At 36.8% G+C, this 20479-nt stretch overlaps 1 protein-coding gene across 1 annotated transcript; it reads left to right on the top strand.

Annotated features, from left to right (window-relative positions):
• Positions 1–17608: 17608 nt before the first annotated feature.
• Positions 17609–18778, top strand: LOC121979419 (F-box/kelch-repeat protein At3g61590-like). The gene has a single exon (XM_042531409.1). The coding sequence runs from the start codon at positions 17609–17611 to the stop codon at positions 18776–18778; it is 1170 nt and encodes a 389-aa protein (XP_042387343.1).
• The last annotated feature ends 1701 nt before the right edge of the window (positions 18779–20479 follow it).

The following is a 20479-nucleotide window of genomic DNA, read 5'->3' as shown; positions in this document are numbered from 1 at the left end:
TGTGAACTTATTGTAAACTTTTGAGACTCACTAAAGGGTCACTGTAAGAAGTTTGGATGTTATTGTGGTGTCCTAAGATTGATATTTCTCTTGAGTTTCTACTCTCTTGGGTCACTGTAAGAACTTAGTTGTTATCTTGGTGTCCTAAGATTTATTCTTAATCTATTTGTTGGTTGAGTCATTTGTTGGACTAAAGGATGGTGATTTTTGTTTTTACAAGTAAAATCAATTAAAATAAATTAAATTAGTTAACAGAGTTTAAATAAATTAGAAGAGTTTGCAATTATACTGAGATATGTTGTGTTACTATTAGATCATTAGCTGTACTGCTTAATTTGATCATTTGGACGGATTATGTGATAGTTGTAAAATATTATATGAAATTTCTGATGTGTTTCGTATGTTTTTTTACAAATAGAGCAAGTCAAAACAAAATATATGTGTTTCAATCAAAACTAATATATTTTCTGATGTGCTTTATATGGTTTCATATATTTCTAATATGTTTCTTTATGACTTCTCTGTATAACTGGGTTAATTTTTAATCATGGTAATTTTAACAATATTCAATTTGTATTTTTGATAGCTGTAATTTATAGATTTTTTTATTATACAATTACAACGGAAGAATTTGAGTTGTGGAGTTATCATTGATAATACTAAATATAAGTTGTTCCATTAGAGTGTTGATGGAGTTATTGCAGAAGATCAAATTATATCCACAGATCCAAAAGCAACAGTGAATCACATTTCTCTTGGTGGAGCTTGTTGGAAAGTTTGGATTGATAGAGTGTTTGTGGACAAGGTGAACATAATTCAATCAAATGATGAAATATTTTTTTTTGAAGATGCAATAGGAAGCACAATTGCTTGGTTATCTAAGTTTATAGTTTTTTGTGACTGAGTTACTGATTTTAAAACTTTTTAGGAAAGTACGTATGTTATTAAGTGAATTTATGTTACTGGTTTGGAATGTTTGCTATTAAGTAAATTGTTATTTTGTTAAAGTGTGGTGTTGATTATTATTTATGATATTGTAAATGTTTTAGTTTTGATTTTATAATTGAGTGTACGTGGTATTATAATTATTTATGGCATTTATATATGTTGTAATTGTGGATGTATATTTCTTGTATTTAATTGTATAAGATTTGTATATGTGGATGTATAAAAATTATATTATAATTACTATTGCAAAATGCATCTGCAGTGTGCAATCGTAGCATGCGGTCGCACATTGTGGAAAAGTACATCCGCAGCGTGCGACCGCATGCTGCGGAAAAGTGCATCTGCAGTGCGAGGCTGCACATAGCGAATGTGTTATGACTTTTAATATCTTAGAGTTGTGCAACATGTAATGTGTGTTGCGGATAGCATAGTTTTAAGTTTAAATTTAATTTTAAATTTATTAATCTAATCATCTCACCCAGTTTAAGTTTTTAAATCAAGGTATCCTATCATTTTGTTAAATATGCTAAGTTCGATTTGTAAGGATTGGTTTAACTTGTGTTAGATTCAAGTTTAGCTTTGGGTTAATCAAGCAAGCATTCTTTGAATAAATTTCTAGGCTATGGTGAGTTGCATGAACATCATTAGAGTAATCACGTGCTTTTAAATAGTCCTGCCCAAAGAACTTAATACAAACTTTGGTCTAGCTAGTTTAGATTAGTAAGAGGTAGCTTCAGTTAGTTCCACTAAGTTAAATGCACCAAGTCGAACACATGTGATTCTTCCTAGACATGCATAGACAAAGCTTTCCTAACCTACTATAATCCCAAACTTCTCTAGTACTATTTGCTAAGTTAAATTAGTCCTTAATTTATTTAGTCTTAATTATTCAACTGGGTAAACTATTATTTTGGAGGTGACAACTAGTTTGATGCCTCCCTTGAATTATTGAACTTAAGTTTAAGTTTTAGGTTTATGTAGATTTATTTTATAGTTGTAATAAACTTGATTATAACTTGACTTTAAATTGAATTTGTAGTTATTTGATTTAAGTTTAGTTTTTGGATTTGATTTATTTGATTTCATTTTACATTTTAGATTTGAATTTAATTAATAGGTTTAATTTTTATTTTTGGGATTAAGGTTGAATTATTGGATTTATTATGATTTGATTTTAGGTAGTGAATTCCATTTTTAGGTATATAGTATTGATTGAGTCTTACTTGCTTAGTTAGACAAGCTTTTGGAGCACAAGCTTTGGTTTATTTTTTGTGTTGACTAAAGAATTATATAAATATTTTATTTGAGCTATTGTTATATCCGAGTTTAGATTTGTTATAGACAGTTTTTTGTGATCCAAGTATAAGATCTAGGTTTTTGAATCTTGTTGTAAATTTTTCAAGTAAGCTTTTTAAATTTTACAACTTCAGATTTTAAGATTGAGTTTTCTTCTTCAAGTTTAGCAACTTGAGTTGAATTTTCAGATTAACTTGATTTAGTTGTTGGATTTAATTTAAGTTGTTCTTTGAATTCTATGTTTTCTTTACTAAGTTCATTTATTTGGTTTTCTAAATAAAGTAGATAACTTTTAATGCAAGCATGAAATAATTTTGAAGAATTTTTTACTTAGAAGAGATTGTACCTCATTGAAACCTTCAGAAATGAGTACGGATTTATGGCTTGACTTGTATTCAGACTCGTCATCTTGATCTGCCTCGCTTTCTGATTTTGATCCGGATGTCATCAGTGCGAGGTAGTTGTGATGTTTCAATTCGTCGTTGTCCTATTCTTCCAATAATGACTCATCCCAAGTTGCTTTGAGTGTCTTCTTTTTCTTGAAGTTCTTGGGTTTATCTTCCTTGATGTTTAAGCACTCGTTCTTATAGTGACCCTTTTTATTACATCCAAAGCTAGTAATTCCTAACTTGTTGATGTTGGGCTTAATCATCTTTTGAAGGTCCTTGATGTTGAAGTCCTTCTTAGTGAATATTCTCCTTACCTTGTTCACCAATTGCTCTTTTGGATTTGAGTCTGTGTCATATTCAAATTCAACCTTTTACTTGGTCTTGTTCTTTGTTAGTTTTGTAGAACCTACAAGGAACGCTATACCTTTTTCGGTCTTTTGGGAGTTAGTCTATTTGTGCAACTATAATTCACAAAATAGTTCATCTAATTTAAGTTTATTTAAATTCTTTAAAATTTTATAGGCATCTACTACAGATGTCCATAGTGTGTTTCAGGGAAAAGAATTCAGGGCATACCTTATTACATCCCTGTTCTCCAGTTGGTGGTCGATTAGGTGGAGCCCATTCAAAATGTCCTTGATTCTTGCATGCAACTGAGTTGTGTTTCTCTATCCTGCATTTTAATATTAAACAAATTATTTAATTGTAAATCATGCTTTATTACCTTTGCATCGCTTGTGCCTTCGTGCAACTCGATCATCTTGTCCCAGAGTTCCTTAGCGTTCTTGAATGGTCTGACCTGGTTGAGTTTTCCCTCATTAGTCCGCATTGAAGAGTATTTGTTGTCTTGTTGTCAATTTGTGCTTTTTTCTTCATTTTTATGTTCCAGTTCTCTAGGTTGAGAGGTATTTTCGTTGCTTCATCGATTTACTCCATGTACCCTTGTAGAATAGAGAATTACTAGTTGATGTTAGTTTTCAGATAGACCTCCATGCTCTTCTTTCAGTAGGAGAAGTCGTCTACATTGTATAGAGGTGGACGAACAGTGTTGTAGCCCACGCTTTGTGCCATTAAGAAGTATTCTTGCAGAAACAAAAATAAAAACAGAAAGAGATACCAAGACTTGGTCTTGGATTGATAGTATTAGAGAAGAAAAAATTTAGAGCTCAAGTGGTGTTGCACCAACTTCAAACAAAAACCAAGGCGAAAGAGAAATTTATCTGAAAGGGTTATCATACTAGATCGAAAATCTTAAAATAAAAAATGAATAAGAAAAAGCCCCCGTCTTGATTGGTGGTTGCACTAATTCAAAGCAAACCTTGCTTTCATACCGCTTGTTGGATCGTTACACACATAAAGCAAAGTGCACAACGAAATTAAACAAAAATAGAAACGAAAAACAAGAACATAATAACTCGAGGAGTTACTTGGTTCAGAACCTTTAACGACTCATACTCCAAGACTCATGATCCCTCAAACCGTATCGATGAAAATTCAACTATAATCCTCTTTCAGAATCGCCGCAAGAGGGAATTGAGTACAGATTGAAAAAATGAGGATAAGTGTAACACGCTATAGTTTCCTTATGTAGTAATTAAGTACAAAAATAAATTTTTGTTACCCAACACTTTTGAAGATGATCGAATCGAGCTTGGTGTTAGACGACTCCTTAGCAATAATCGGGCCTAGTAGTGTCATAGCTGAATAGCAGCATGAAGTCAGAGAAGTCGGAGCATCGAACAATTGTGTAGAAGCTTTAGAAGAGTTGTCTTGAAAGCACTGGTTAAGCATCCCTTTTAATGGGGATTGGAAGTGCCTTCAATGCCACTGGAGGTGCCTTCAACCCTAAATTTTATCCCCCAAAAAATCGGCTCTTATTTGTTGGTGCAATATTCCCAAGGTCAAGGTTGACCTGGTTGACTGAGCTTGAATTGAGTCAAGCTCGAGTCTTGATGTTTGGATTTCGATGTTTGACAATACATGGAGATTGCAGGTGCAATTGTTCATGTGGAGAGATTGTGAAGGAGAGTCAAGTAGGTCAAGGTTGACTGGATACTTGACTGGAAAATCCTGGTGAGTGAAGGCAGGTGAAAGTCCTAACTGGGAGGTTAGGCAGAGTGGAAAATCCTGGTAAGTGAAGCCAGGTGAAAGTCCTGGTGAGTGAAGCCAGGCAGTTGAGGAAAGTTCTAGTGAGTGAAACTAGACAGAAGAAAAGTCTCGGTGAGTGAAGCCGGGCAGTTGGAAAATCCTGTGAGTGAAGCCAGGTGAAAGTCCTAGTGAGTGAAGCTAGGCAGGAGGAAAGTCCTGGTAAGTGAAGCCAGGCAGATGAGAAGTCCTAGTGAGTGAAGCTAGGCGAAAGGGAAGTCCTGGTGAGTGAAGCCAGGCACGAGAAATCCAGGTGGATCAAGACTGATCGGACATCTGGTGTTGGGAAGTCCAAGTAGGTAAAAGGGATTGACCGAATACTTGGCACGAGGAAATCCAGATGAGTCAAGGTTGACCAGACATTTGGTGGAAGTCCAAATAGGTCATGGAGGACTGGACACTTGGCAGAAGGAGAAAAGTCCAAGTGGGTCAAAGGGGATTGATCGGACACTTGGTGAGGGAGTCCTAGCAGGTCAAGGGTGACCGGATGCTAGGCATGATGTACCAACAGGTCATGGTTGACCGGATGTTGGCTTAGGGGACTTTGAATTTGGTTTTGGGTAGAAACTAGGAGTTAGATCGATCAGCCGATCGATTGACTCATACCCAATCGATCGGCTGATCGATTGGGTGAGTCCCCACAACAAAGGCTTCCCCAATTGATCGCCTGATCGATTGGGGAGAATCGTCGATCGCACAGAAAGCCTCCCAATCGATCGGTCGATCGATTGGGAGCCTCAAATCGATTGGATGATTGATTGGGAGGTTCTGTTTTCACACGATAAGGCCTGGATCGATCGACCGATCGATCCAGGCAATTTCTAGAGAGCATAGAGGCGCTCTGGATCGATCGACCGATCGATCCAAAGCCTCCCCAATCGATTGGGAGCAATCCAATCGATTGGGATCCGACCGTTGGCGCTGGATAAAGTCATTGTCGAGCTCTTCCTTCGCAAAGCTTTGCACTGTTCATCTCCGATCGTCACAGCGATTCCATAGCTTCTCCACAGAGCTCTCACCGCCAGATCTTGAAGGACCTTGGAGGCATTTCCAAGTCAAGAGGTGGATCTATAGCAAGAAGAAGAAGCTAGCGTTAGGGTTTTCATTGCATATCTTGTAAGATATTTCTTGTATTTGTCTTCCCTTGCTTTCTTCTGTATTGAGAGTGTTGTAAGGCTTCTCCGCCTTCGGTAGTTACCGTAAAGTAGTGATTTCATAGTGGAGGGTGTGTGAGTGTGTAGATCCTTGGATTAGTCACCTCTTCTTAAGGTGGATACCAAGTAAATCCTTGTGTTAGCGTTGTATGTGTTGTTTCTTGTATTTCCACTGCATATCATTGAAGCAACGAAGAGCACAAGGAGCGATACTAGCTATTCACCCCCCTAGCTACATTTCGGTCCCAACAAGTGGTATCAGAGCAAGGGCGCTCTTCACCGGAATCATCGCCGGAAGGGGCAACAAGCTAAATGGTGAAGAAGTTGGAGCAATTCTACAAGTCGAAGACTTCATCAAAAGGCTCAACTTCAAGATGGAATTCCAAGACGGATTTGGATTCGATACGAGGGTGCCTCCACCATTCACCATGATGAGCTTCGATCTTTGGAGATCAAGGATTGAAAATTTCTTAATGGTGGGGATAGAGCAATAGTTTGCTCTAATGGAAGGCTTCGAAGCTCCAAAGAATTCAAAGGGCAAAATTCTCAAGAGGAGCAAGTGGAGCCAAGAGCAAATTCAAAGGACCGAGGAAAATGACAAAGTGACCAAGCTATTGGTCAATTTATTGCCAAGCAATATTTTGGCTCAAGTCGGAGAATTCAAAGATGGCAAGGTGCTTTGGAGTAAATTGGCAACGATTCATGAGATCCCCTCCACTGTACAAACTCAAGAAGAATCCAAAGAGGGCGACTCTGTGGATCAAAAAGAAAAAGAAGATGACTCCGAGGTTGAGAGGTACTCAACATCAAAATAAGAGGTTCTAAAAGCTTCATCCTCAAAGAAGTGTAACCAAAAGATCAAGGAAGGAGCATATTCCTTGTTTCATGTACAAGAGGATAAAGAAGAAGGTGAAGTTTCCACCTCTAGGATTGAGGGGGAGTGTAGATTATTGACATCGGATCAAGAAGAAGGAGAAGCTTCTACATTCGGGCCAAATGGAGAAGAAGACAATGCATCCTCCACAAGTCAAGTCAAATCTATTAGAGGAGCATCATTGTCAGATCAAGAGGAAGCATCTACCTCCGGATCAAAAGGAGGATTAAGTGTCATCCCTACACATGAAGGTATAACTAGTTCAATTAAAAATAAAAATCATATTATATGTTTTGAGTGTAGGGAACATGTGCACTATAAGAGCAAATGCCCCAAATTGGCCAAGAAGAAGGGCCAAGTGGCACCAAAGGGCAAGGAGAAGCCCAAGGAGACCGCCTCCACAACAAAGAAGAACAAGGAGTACATTGTGTGCTTTTTGTGCAACCAAAAGGGACATTATAGAAGTCAATGTCCTATGGGGAAGAAGGCGGTCAAGCCTAAGGGAGGAAGCACAACTCAAGGGGGAGCCTCCAAGGTAAAACGAAAGGTATCATTCATTAAGCCTATCCCCTTAAATAATGGTAAAAAACATGCTAGTTCAAGTTTTTATCATTTTAATGTCATTTACCATAAAAATAGGAAGCATGATATTATTAAAGAAAATCATGTGGCTCTTCATGCTAAAATTACCACACCTAGGGTTAGGAAGGTAGATAAACATCTAGGCAAGAAAACTAAAGATTTTAGTTACAAGCCTAATAATAAAAAGGCTCAAGGATTCAATGAAAAACCAAAAACTAAGGATTTAATAATGAAAAATCAAGTCTTGAGGTCAAGACTTGATAAATTAGAAAAGACCCTAAAAAGGATGGAAAGTATCCTAAAAGGGTAAATGAGCAAAACCTAGGTTTAGCACAACAAGGGTCATCCAGTGGTCATAAAGGTTTGGGATTCAAACCTAAGGCTAAGAAGGATGCAATTTCTTACCATAGGATTTCATATAGCTATGGAACCAACTCTAGGTCTAATGGTCGAATCAAAAATACTAGAGAGGGTATCCCTAAGAGTATTTTTGCAACAAATGTGACTAAGACTTCTAAAAAGTCTAAGAAAGTCACAAAGAAGGTCACAAGGGAAGAAATCCCTAGAGTTAACATAGAAAATGTGACCAAGGCTTCTAAGAAGCCTAACAAGATTACTAGGAAGGTATCTAGGGAAGTTATCCCTAATGAGTACCTTGAGCATCCAAGGAGCACCAATAGGTTTTGGGTTCCTAGGAGTATTTTCTCTACTCCATAGATGGGTTAGAGAGTGTTAACTCCGATTAGAAGGGTAGTTAACCCAACTTTGATGAAATTGACACTTGGAGAGCATTTTTAAGGTTATTATTAACTTTTGAAAATGAAAAGGATAAAGTGTTTACTCTTGTAAGAGTAAAATGTGTCAAACCTTGAGGAATTGTATTTCTAAATTAAATTGGCACAATTGGGATAATATAAGAACTACCAAGTTGAGATTTTGGCAGTTTCTTAAGGGATTAAAGGCAATCCGAGCCTTATTTAAAATCATTTGCTATCTTTTGGAAGGATATATATGCCAAAATTTGAGGAATGTGCTTAATTTTAATTGGCATAAATAAATCAAGAGATTAAAGAAATGCCAAGTTGGGTTTTGGCATTTTCTTAGGAAAGAAATGTCAAAATTGGTAATTTGACATTTTTGGGCAAATCTAGGATTCAATTTTAAGTTAGCTAAGGTTAAGGATACTTAGATAGATAATCTAGGTATTTTATTTATGTTAATTTGTCACGTTTTGCTTGCCCATCATATGTCATGACATCATGTTTATTTTTACATTCATGCCTTATTATGAAAAACATAAAAATATCATGTCATGTCATACATACATCATATAGTTATAGGAAATTTTCTTTTGAAAATTATTTATTTTGATGTATGTCATAACATCATCATGCATCATGTTTAATTCCTTGCAATTAAGGACTAATGTCATTCACTAACAAGTAACATCTTTGGTGGATGTTCATAAATCCAAAATGCCTAGGTAGATATGCATGATCCCTAGTTTAAGGCAAAGCCAAAATTTACATCTCACAAGAACTATAAGGTGACTTGTATGTGTTTAGTGCACATTAGATACAAGTGAGATGTTAGGATGATGAGCAAAACTCAAGATGTTGATTTAGTGCATTTCGTTGAGTTTTAGGTTCATCAAAACACATAATTATGTGTTTTCCAATAATTGAGAAAGCTAATATATAAGTCATGTGCATTAAGCCCAAGGAATATGGTTGGATATTGGTTTTGAAAATGATTTTAAAATGCTTTTGGAAAAACTTGATGAAGGCTATCTTTTGATAGTAATCATCATTGAAAAGTTAGACACAAACTACAAGAAAATACTAAAGTTTTTACAAGTTTTCTAATTTGTGTCAATCTTTGAAAGTATAAAGTATTTTCTTAGAAAACTATTTTTCCATGATAATATATACCCTAAATAATGTCTACAACGATTTTCATGATTTTTAGAATTTTTGGGGAATTTCTGAAATTCACTGAAAAAGAATTTCAAAAAAATCAGGCTTCGATCGATCACCCGATCGATTGAAGTTTCTCAATCGATCAGGCGACCGATTGAGAAGGCTGATTTCATGAACAGAAGTGTGTTGGATCGTTTCTCCGATCGATCCACGCTTTCTGAATCGATCCATGGATCGATTGAACGATGTTTAATTGATTGAGACCCAACTCCAATCGATTGGGGTTGTTGAGTTTGGCTGGGTAAGCTAGATTTTAGCACTTTGAACCATGTTTTGGTCTAGGTAACCACTCCTAATTCCTCAAAATACATTTGTATACATTTAGGGGGAGTTTTCATGATGAAAACAAGGATAGATTGGTTAAGGAAGACTAAGTAGAAGTTAGGTTGATGTTTGGTTTCATTATTGAATTTTTGAACCTCAAGACTTCTAAATTTGGGTTTCCTAAAGATTTAGATATTCCAAGTCATTTTTGGTACAATGACAGAAGTTACGGATATGTTTTTAGGGGGAGTTACTCTTTAAAGACATGAATATTTATTTTTCATACACCTTGGAAGGTGGTTAACCTTCTTTCGTGAAAATGCTCAAGGTTGGGCATTTGACTACAATGCAGAGTGGATATCTTCATTGTTCAAGTGGTATATGCTCATGAATGAGCATTTGATGAAAATGAAGGGTATGAGACCTTCATTTGAATCGTGTGTGAACATACCATGTGGTATGTGCTCAAGGTTGAGCATTGATAATAATGAAGGGTATGTGACCTTCGTTATTGGGTCGTGAACAACGAGTGAAGTTGTACACAACGTTGGGTAACTTTTTAGGGGGAGAGTTTTTTATGTGTGCCAATAGGGGGAGAAAATGTAGGGTTTAAATTAGACCTTCATTACCTAAGAGGGAGTCTGTCCTCTATAAAAGGTGGAGAATGAAGGGAACCCTCATTCATATTGGCATGAAGGAGTTTGAGGCTATGAGATTAGCCTAACTTAAAGGAGGTATTGTCAAACATCAAAAAGGGGCAGATTGTTGGTGCAATATTCCAAAGGTCAAGGTTGACCTGGTTGATTGATCTTGAATTGAGTCAAGCTCGAGTCTTGATGTTTGGGTTTCGATGTTTGACAATACATGGAGATTGCAGGTGCAATTGTTCATGTGGGAAGATTGTAAAGGAGAGTCAAGTAGGTCAAGGTTGACTGGATACTTGATTGGAAAATCCTAGTGAGTGAAGTCAAGTGAAAGTCCTAACTGGGAGGTTAGGCAGAGTGAAAAATCCTGGTAAGTGAAGTCATGTGAAAGTCCTTGTGAGTGAAGCCAGGCAGTTGAGAAAAGTCCTAGTGAGTGAAGCTAGGCAGAAGAAAAGTCCCGGTGAGTGAAGTCGGGCAATTGGAAAATCCTGGTGAGTGAAGTCAGGTGAAAGTCCTAATGAGTGAAACTAGGCAGGAGGAAAGTCCTGGTGAGTGAAGCCAGGTAGATAAGAAGTCTTAGTGAGTGAAGCTAGATGGAAGGGAAGTCCTGGTGAGTGAAGCCAGGCACGGGAAATCCAAGTGGATCAAGGCTGATCGGACATCTGGTGTTGGGAAGTCCAAGTAGATCAAAGGGATTGATCGGATACTTGGCATGAGGAAATCCAGATGAGTCAAGGTTGACTAGACATCTGGTGGAAGTCCAAGTGGGTCATGGAGGACCGGACACTTGACACGAGGAGAAAAGTTCAAGTGGGTCAAAGGAGATTGATCGAACACTTGGTGAGGGAGTCATAGCAGGTCAAGGGTCACTGGATGCTAGGCATGATGTACCAACAGGTCATGGTTGACCAGATGTTGGCTTAGGGGACTTTGGATTTGGTTTTGGGCAGAAACTAGGAGCTGGATTGATCAGCCGATCGATTGGCTCATGCCCAATCGATCGGCTGATCGATTGGGTGAGTCCCCACAACAAAGGCTTCCCCAATCAATCAGGCGATCGATTGAGGAGAATCACAGATCGCACAAAAAGCCTCCCAATCGATCGACCGATCGATTGGGAGCCTCCAATCGATCGATCGATCGATTGGGAGCCTCCAATCGATCGGCTGGTCGATTGGGAGGTTCTGTTTTCACGCGATAAGGCCTGGATCGATCTGCCGATCGATCCAGGCAATTTCCAGAGAGCACAGAAGCGCTTTGGATTGATCGGCTGATCGATCCAAAGCATCCCCAATCGATTGGGAGCAATCCAATCGATTGGGATCCGTCCGTTGGCGCTGGATAAAGTCGTTGTCGAGCTCTTCCTTCGCAAAGCTTTGCACTGTTCATCTCTGATCCTCACAGCGATTCCACAGCTTCTCTACAGAGCTCTCATCGCCAGATCTTGAAGGACCTTGGAGGCATTTCCAAGTCAAGAGGCGGATCTACAGTAAGAAGAAGAAGCTAGGGTTAGGGTTTTCATTGCATATCTTGTAAGATATTTCTTGTATTTGTCTTCCCCTTGCTTTCTTCTTGTATTGAGAGTGTTGTAAGGCTTCTCCGCTTCGGTAGTTACCGTAAAGGAGTGATTTCATAGTGGAGGGTGCATGAGTGTGTGGATCATTGGATTAATCACATCTTCTTGAGGTGGATACCAAGTAAATCCTTGTGTTAGCGTTGTATGTGTTGTTTCTTGTATTTCCGCTGCATATCATTGAAGCAACAAAGAGCACGAGGAGCGCGACGAGCTATTCACCCCCCCTCTCCTCTAGCTACATTTCGGTCCCAACATTATTGTCGACGAAGCCCTCTACCTTATCCAAGCAAAGGCGCCTTCGAAGCTCTCTAAAGTGCCTTTAGTGCCAGGCTTCAAGGCCCCTTCCTTCGCATGGAAGGTACCTTCGTGCCCTTCTGCATGGGCTTCGGGCAAGCCTCCAAGGCGCCTTCAGCAGCACCAAAAGCACCTTGAGCACTGTTCATCAAGGCTGATTTTTCTTTCTAACTCCTGCAATAATATGTTAGTTCAAAAGCAAAGTGTAACCCTCAAAACAGAGTTAGTAATTATAAAATAACATTATTAATTAGTTCTTATCTTTTCAAGACTAGGAACTAGTCATTGTCTCAGTTTAGATTTCTAAAATGGACGTAAATTGGACCTGCATATAAAGTCTCTAATTGAGACTCATCCTCACTGAAACACTCTCGTCTAGTGATTTACCTTACTTACCATACAGAGTCGCTCAATTCTACCTTGGTCTACCAAGTCTTCACACCAGTTGTCAAGTCCACAAATCCAACTGGACTTTGGCCAGCTGTCATATCCTGCGGACCCAACTGAACTTCTCATCATATATCAAGTCACTTCTTGACCTATCTGAACTTCTACACCAGTTATCAAGTCCTCCAGACATAGTTAGATTTCAGCCTAGTATAAGGGCAGTCAAGTCTTGCATATTTGGTAGAAAGGTTAGATCACACACACATCTAACTTTAATCTACTTGTCATTGCATCAAAACTTAGGTTTGATCATTAGTACCAAATGCACCAACAAAATAGTAGATGCATAATCAAGCGTTTGAGCGTAATGCTACTTATTAAAGTGTACCTCGCCAATGGAGAAAACCTCCCCTTTTATATCATATCTCATAACTTCCGTAATAATGAGGCAACAATGAATATACGGTGTCAGAAGATATTGGGTAATGGAAGGTGTATAGTCTATTTCCAAGGAATCTTCTGTCATTACATGTATATGAATAGCCTCTTGTAACCTCCATAGTAATAATAGGAGTTGTACAACCACCCTTATAAGAAGGTTCTGTTGCAGGTAGGTGTCGAATATCAGAATATTCTTTGGTGAATAACTGTTATTCTCTTATAGATTGTTGTGATTACCTGATAATATTATCCTCTGGATGTAATTCGACTGTCCTTTTGTTCGACCAATCATATGTAATAGGAGCTTTGTATCTTTGAACGGGGAGATGAATCCCATAAATATGACCGGCCATAGGACCAGGTGGCTTTATGCTTGTAGGCTCTAGTGTTGAAGATATGATATGCAAGTAATGAGGAGTTAAGTCTCATAGGTCTGGCCAACGCTATGACCAACCGCCCATATGATGGGAGACTGACTCTTAAAGAACAGGGTGCTCGGCCCCGTAAGTTTGACTGGCCATGGGGCTAGTTAGCTTTATACTGAAGATTGTATCATAAGACTAAATCTATAAGCTAAGAGTTATATTGCAGAAGTAGAGAGTTGGGCCTCGTATGCTCGACCGACGCATTAACACCGACTCAGCTTATTCTGAGTGCTCTACACATTTATCTTGTATATATGAGGGCATTGAGCCTTGTAGACCCGACTGGCATTATGCTCGACTGGCCATAATCTTGGAAGTCCGACCAACTATTGGGCTAACCGATTTTATACTGAGTTATATTGTAGGGTTGATCAACTGTATACTGAGTATCTTAATTATACAAACCCACTCAGATCTTAGACCGACCGTTTGTATGCTGAAATACTATCTCTGAAAGGTAGGGAGCTAAGTCACTTGCACAAGGCTGGCGCGTTATGGCCGATCATTTCTCAAGCGATTCATGCTCTAAGAATAGAGAATTGGTTTATAAGTCCAACCGACCTTGGTGTCGACTGGCTATTTACTAGTGGAGCACTCGATCCTTCAAGTCTGATCAGCTCTTGGACCGGCCATCCTTAATCGAAATGACAAAAATGAGAGTCAATCTCAATTGCTTAAGAGGAAAGATAAACAATAAAAATAGACTACTATAATAAATTTTACATCCTTGATATCAAAAACTAATAAAAGTTGTAATGATTAAAGTTGAGTCATCCATAAATCAAGTTAATTAATGGTGTTTATGAGAATCTCATAATTATAATTTCTGTAGTGATTAATTTAATCCACTAATAGTCTCCAAGAAGTAACGATTGTTCGTATACAGTGAACTTTCAATTGTGCTTACCAGAAAAGATTAATGAATGGTGCCCGTTGAAAACCACTCTGCTCTGCTACGTCTCTTACTCAACAAATTAGTTTCCACACAGTTGTATTTCGAATAATTTCTTGACACCAACAAAAGAAAAAGTTCGATGGGAACCTGAATTTTTCAAGGAATCATTCTAATTGTTCTGATCATCATATTTAACTTTTGAAGGAAACGATGGTTGTAGGTATCCACCGTCATAAAAACAAAATCTTTCAACGACTTTTTATGAATCCCAAATATTTAATTATATTTTATCTTATATATAATTAAAATTTAAATCCCATACTTTTTGGTATTGGCTTTATTAAATTTTTTAATTTAAATTAAAAATTATTTTAATTAAAAATTTTTTAAAAAATATGCACGGAGCGCCTCCCTAAACAGGGAGCCACTTCTTGCCGAGAATATAGGAGGGAGCTCCCTCATTCAAGCCGTCTGTGGATGCTCTTACGGTGAAAAATGATTTCTAAGTGAAGCTTTTGGAGAGGTCACTTAATCAGAGTTATATTTCATCTAAAAGCTTCATTCTTGAGAATATATTTATGTTAAAGCATGCCCGGATGATGATCAGAAACAGAGGGACAAAATCATCATAGTGGGACAAGGAAAAATCCCACACAATTTAATTGAAAATTAAAATGCAAATAGAAATCAGTGAGATCCAAATTTACTACCATCACAGAGTAGGAAAACTCAATTCGAAACCGTCGCTTAGCAATTGTAGAAGAAAAATGGAGTGACGACATGCATCAATCAACAACAGTTGTGAATTAATCGTGAGAGCAGCAATTCGTAAAAGTGAAAAAGATGGATCGACAAGGAGAAATCGGTGATTTAGTGGAGTCAACGGCTGAGGAAGCTGAAAAGTCTACTGAGTAGAGAGCTGTAAACAAGTCGAGCCGAGTTGAGTTTTGGGATGTTCAATCTTTTTTTATAAAATAATCAAGCTGAGCCGAGCCAAACTTAAAATAAATCAAGCTTTTGAAATGAGTGTTCGTTTGAACTTGTTTAAAATAAAACAAGCTTGAGCTTGTTAATTTGAACCTTGGCTTGAGCTTGGTTCGTTTAGATGTTATCAAGCTCTCAATTCAAGTTTGGCTTGAGCTTGGTTCGAGCTTGACTTGAGCTTGGTTCGAGCTTGGTTTGTTTAGATGTTATCAAGCTCTCAATTCAAGATTATTTAATTATTTGAAACTTTTAGTTGTTTAATTAGTCATTGAGCTTGATAATTTAAATTTATTTATTATTTTATTTTATTTTATTTTATTATTTATTTAGTATATTAATATGTTTTGTGAACATTGTTCATGAACGTTGTTCATAAACATTGTTCACGAACGTTAATTAGTTGAATATATACATATGTGTTCAAGTTTGTTTGTTTAGCTTAACGAGTTGTTCAAGCTTATTTATTTAATTAATTTTATGTACATTGAACAAACATATATAAATTTTTATCAAGCCGAACATCAAATTTATTAACGAATACTTCATTTACAACCCTAATGATGAGAGGGAGAAGTGGCCAATTCGATGGAAGAGAAAAAAAAAAAGGAAGGGTTTAGAGATATTTACATGATTTCCTTATATTTACTTTTCCTTTCTTTAACTTTATGTGGGATTAAATATTTTTAGGAAATGTATCTGTGCCGAAGGAATATGATTTCCAACTCCTTTAAATTTGTAATTAAGTAAATGATAGAAAACTTTTTGCAATGGAAAATTTCTCTAATTTTAATTAATTTCTGAATATGCGAGATACTTTTAAATTTTAACTTTTTGATCCAACATTTTTAAGTCACAAAAATGTATGACATTAAGAACACAGCCATTTGCTATGATCTATTTGACATGAAATATGGAAATTTTGCTCTGGTCTATTTCTTATCATAACTTTTGGATTTAGTTTCAATTTTTAATTAAATATTTTTAATTTAATTGGAGATTTAAAAAAAAACAAAAATCATGCATAACGTGAAATATTAATTACTTATCTAGAAAGGAAATAATAATGTGTTTATATAGATTAAAATAGAAGAAAATGTAAGTAAATAAATAAATAAAGTTGTAAGCCTTTTCTATGCTTTTTGAAAGGGAAGAAGTGAAGAAGACGCCATCGGAAAAAATTTATTGATGCTTATCCAAGGAAAAAAGAAAAATGCAAATTATATTAATAAATTTTTTTGTCTATTATATTTCATCTCAATCAACTTTTTTTTTATAGTTTAATAATACGATTTATTATGTCTCAAATAATGATGGAATAGTTAGACGCTCAGGAAATTTAAGATTTAAATTTTAACTACAGTATACTACAGGAGATTTTTTTCTAATGAAAAATGAATTTAAGAATGATAATCTTTTAAATAAGTCTTCATGAGTGATTTTTGATTTATTTTTATAGTCAATAGAAACTTTTATAGAGTTAGATTGATGGTCCTAGAATTAGCCGGTACATTTTTTTTTTATAAAATCCTAATTATTTTAATAAAATAAAATGCCTTTTATACAAAATTCCACGGATTAAAAAACTTGATGACTTAACTAATTTTTATTTTCCTGAACCAAAAGATAAAGTAATTGTAAGGTGGAGGGTATTCTCAGTTGTTACTACTTTTTTTAATATAGATATTCCGAGTTGATTAATTCTGAAGATGATTAATAAAAATTTTCTATTAGCTATTAAAATAAATTAGAAAGCATTTGTAAAAATTCAAACTCCTCTAAATAGACAACTTTCTTAAGCGCGTTTTTTATTAAAGAGAAAAATCTCCTATAGCATATCACCACTTTTTAATAAATTAATTGCTAGTTTATTGTTTGATCATTATTTTTTTATGCCAATGTATTTCCTTATTCATATTAATTTTTTTTAGGAAGAAATTATTCGCTTTCTAATATAATTTTTATGTTTTAATTATTAAATTTTATTTCTATAGATTAAAAGGAAAAAAATTAGGGTATTAAAAAAATATCTTATATATATTGATCTTTTCTATTTTCCTATATTAATTATATATTACCTTTTTTTTAAAGGTGGGAACGGCTTATTTAAAGGGAAGAAGAAGAGATTGATGGATAAAAGGTCGCAACTACTATTAGGTTTTGTATCATTCCGACGTAGAAATTTAAGATTATTTATTTATTTTTTTCTGCTATTGATTCAGTGTTGTTTTTTTTTTTTACCGGATTCAAGTTACGGTCTTATCTTCTTCATGGAGGAGTCGCAAAATTAAGGAGAGTTATCCCATTCCCACGAGGTTGCAGAGATCAGGATCGATGCCTAGAGATAGTGTCATCGACGAGGAGGAGGAGGAGGGAACATTGCTGTCGTGGGACGCCATTCTACCTGACGAACTCCTGCAAAAGGTGCTCTCCTTGTTGCCCATCGCCAACATCATCAAATTGAGCATCGTGTGCAAACGGTGGTATGAGGTGGTTCACTCCTACCCCCCGATGTCGTGGGAGATGATGGCGCCACAGAAGCCATTGTTCTTCAGATCCTTCTTTAACGACTGTGCCTTCTCGGGCATCATGTATGACCCTTGTCTCCTCCGGTGGTGCAACTTCGACTTCCCCCGCTTAGAAAAGGGCATCTGGTGCACTTCCTCCTCCTGCGGCCTGGTCTGCTTGATGAACCCTAATGACGGAAGCCGCTTATTGGTCGGCAATCCCATCAAGAGAGACTGGAAGCAGCTTCCTCAAGTCCCCGCCTGCTCTTCCCCCCACTTCATTGCGCTTGCCTTGTCGTTCGACCGCCGCACGCGCGGCTACACTGTGGTCGTCGCCCAGTGCACCCACACCCAGCAATTGCCAGGGAAGTCCAAGCAATGGCACTCATCGGTCCACATGAAGTCCAATCAATGGCACTTATCGGTCCACATGTACCAATCGATGACGAAATCGTGGGCCACTCCCTTCGCCCAAGACGTCGGCCTCTGGATAGGCGGCTACGAGGCCGTCATATGCGACGGCGTGCTGTACTACTTCATGAGACATCAGGATCTGTTCGCCTCCCACTTAATGGCGTTCGACCTCATGAAGCCGCCCTCTGGCATTCAGTCTCTGCTTGAAGAATCTATTCCTACGCCATACACTTTTGTCTGTGCTGGGTTGATCAACCTGTCGAACAAATTGGTCATGGTCGGCATGAACGACTTTTGGCCGCACGAGGGAGTGGTGATTTTGGAACTCGAGGATAAGACATGGCGGGAAGTGGCTCAAATGCCCATCTCCATGTTCAAGAAGTTTTTCTGCTGCTGCGGCGTCGGCGACTTCCTCTTCATGCACTCCTCAATGTGGCCGGCACTACTGACCTTCGACATGAGGCAGAAGGTGTGGAAATGGTCGAGCCACCCCTACCTTGAGCAGTTGGACATCTACAAAGGACTGGAGTCCCTATTCTACTGCGGCTTCTGCTTCGAACCGAGGCTCGATGTCTCCTCTTGATCTCTCTGCTGCATGCTTCATTTAATTTACAACTCGACAAAAAATAATTTTTTAGTTTCATCTTGTTTTATTTAAGAAAGAAATTTTTATTATATGCTAAGATTTTGATCATCTGTGTATGAGATACAGAAATGAATAAGTTGAATTACATATGACAAAAAATGATTTGCTCGTTTCTAAGCCCTGTCAATTCGTCCCTAGGTCAAAACGGAAATAGTAAATCATGGATAACTATTAGTCATTAGTATAGATGGTCAAGGAATGAGGAAAAACATGCTCGGACGCAACACACATGTCTTAACCATCGCACCGCCCCAAGAAAACTAGGGACGGTGCGTAGCATTGCAAACATAGCATTTCAAGCATCTTTGTCATCTCATGAAAAAATAATCATGACTAAATTGAAGGTTATTTATGGACTTTAAGGGTTTAAACTGACTAATCAAATGAAAATTTACTTTGGGAAAAAAAAGCCGAATTAGCAACAGCGAAATCTTATATCATTTTAGTTTTAGTAAGGGAGGAATTTCTCTATTATGGTCCTGTTATCTTTTAATCACTCTTTTATCTTAGTTCTTTTTAAAAATTTATTATTGAACTATGAAAATTTATTTTATTTAACACATCAATTTGAATTTATTTAATTTTATAAAGATGCTTTCGAGGCCCATCAAAGTTCTTAAGAAGTTATTTTCCAAGAGTTCTGAGATATTGATTTACATTAGTCAAAATTTATTAATGATTCTAGATTCATTAGAATCACTTTAAATATGAAATATTCTCTTATGGTACTCTCCTAAGTTTAAAAATACTCACATTTCTTAATTTTAAAACATTTTAAATTATCCATGAGAGCTAATTAAACAATTCCATACATAGTCATCAACACCATCCTCCCTCTTATACTCTCTTAAATCTAACTATGTTAAAAAAATTTGATATTATTTTTAGTCACCAATAAGTTCCAATCAAAAATTATTGATGAGTCTAAATTTATTAAATTAGGTTTAAACATTTAACATTCTTTTTCGTGTCAGTGACATACTTAAATTTTCTAATTTAAAAACTTTTTAAGTTATTGTTGGGATCTAATACGCCAAAGACACGGAAACACAGCGGAAAAAATACTAGATCCTTTTATCCAGCGGATCCATGCGAAGGGAAGAAATAATTTCTGAAAACAAATCTATGCTAAGCTACATGATAGGATTATACCTTTGTTACGTGTCCTTCGCAATCCCAACAGCAATCTTTTCTTTGGATCCAGATCTCAGCGCGTTCAAGCGTTCGTGCCTCTATGGTATCCACACGAACATAACCTTCGTTCGTCGAACGAACGAAGCCTTCGGAGAAGAACCATCAACTTGTGCTAGCAAGAAGAATGGTTCGACCAAACTCCAAGAATCGGCCATGGAGGAAGGAGGAAGAAGAAGAGGGTAGTCCAAAAGTCACACTTTCTTTTCACATTCTCATCTTTTGAAAAAATCTCATCAAAAACCTATTTATATTCATCCAATGAATATGAAGGGTTTTTGTCTCTTTGTATTCCTCTTAATGGGTTGGATTATTATATTGGATTAATCATTAATCCAATAACCCAATAAGTCTAACCCATTGAGTGTAACTCATTAATCCAATGTGTCTAATTCAGATTGGACTCAATCCAATAAGTGGGTTCATTTGAGTCTAACTTAATAAGTA

Source organism: Zingiber officinale, chromosome 5A (assembly GCF_018446385.1).
Source record: "Zingiber officinale cultivar Zhangliang chromosome 5A, Zo_v1.1, whole genome shotgun sequence".
Lineage (NCBI taxonomy): Eukaryota > Viridiplantae > Streptophyta > Magnoliopsida > Zingiberales > Zingiberaceae > Zingiber > Zingiber officinale.
Note: the sequence above shows the minus strand (reverse complement) of the source record. Positions and strands in the feature narration are given on the sequence as shown.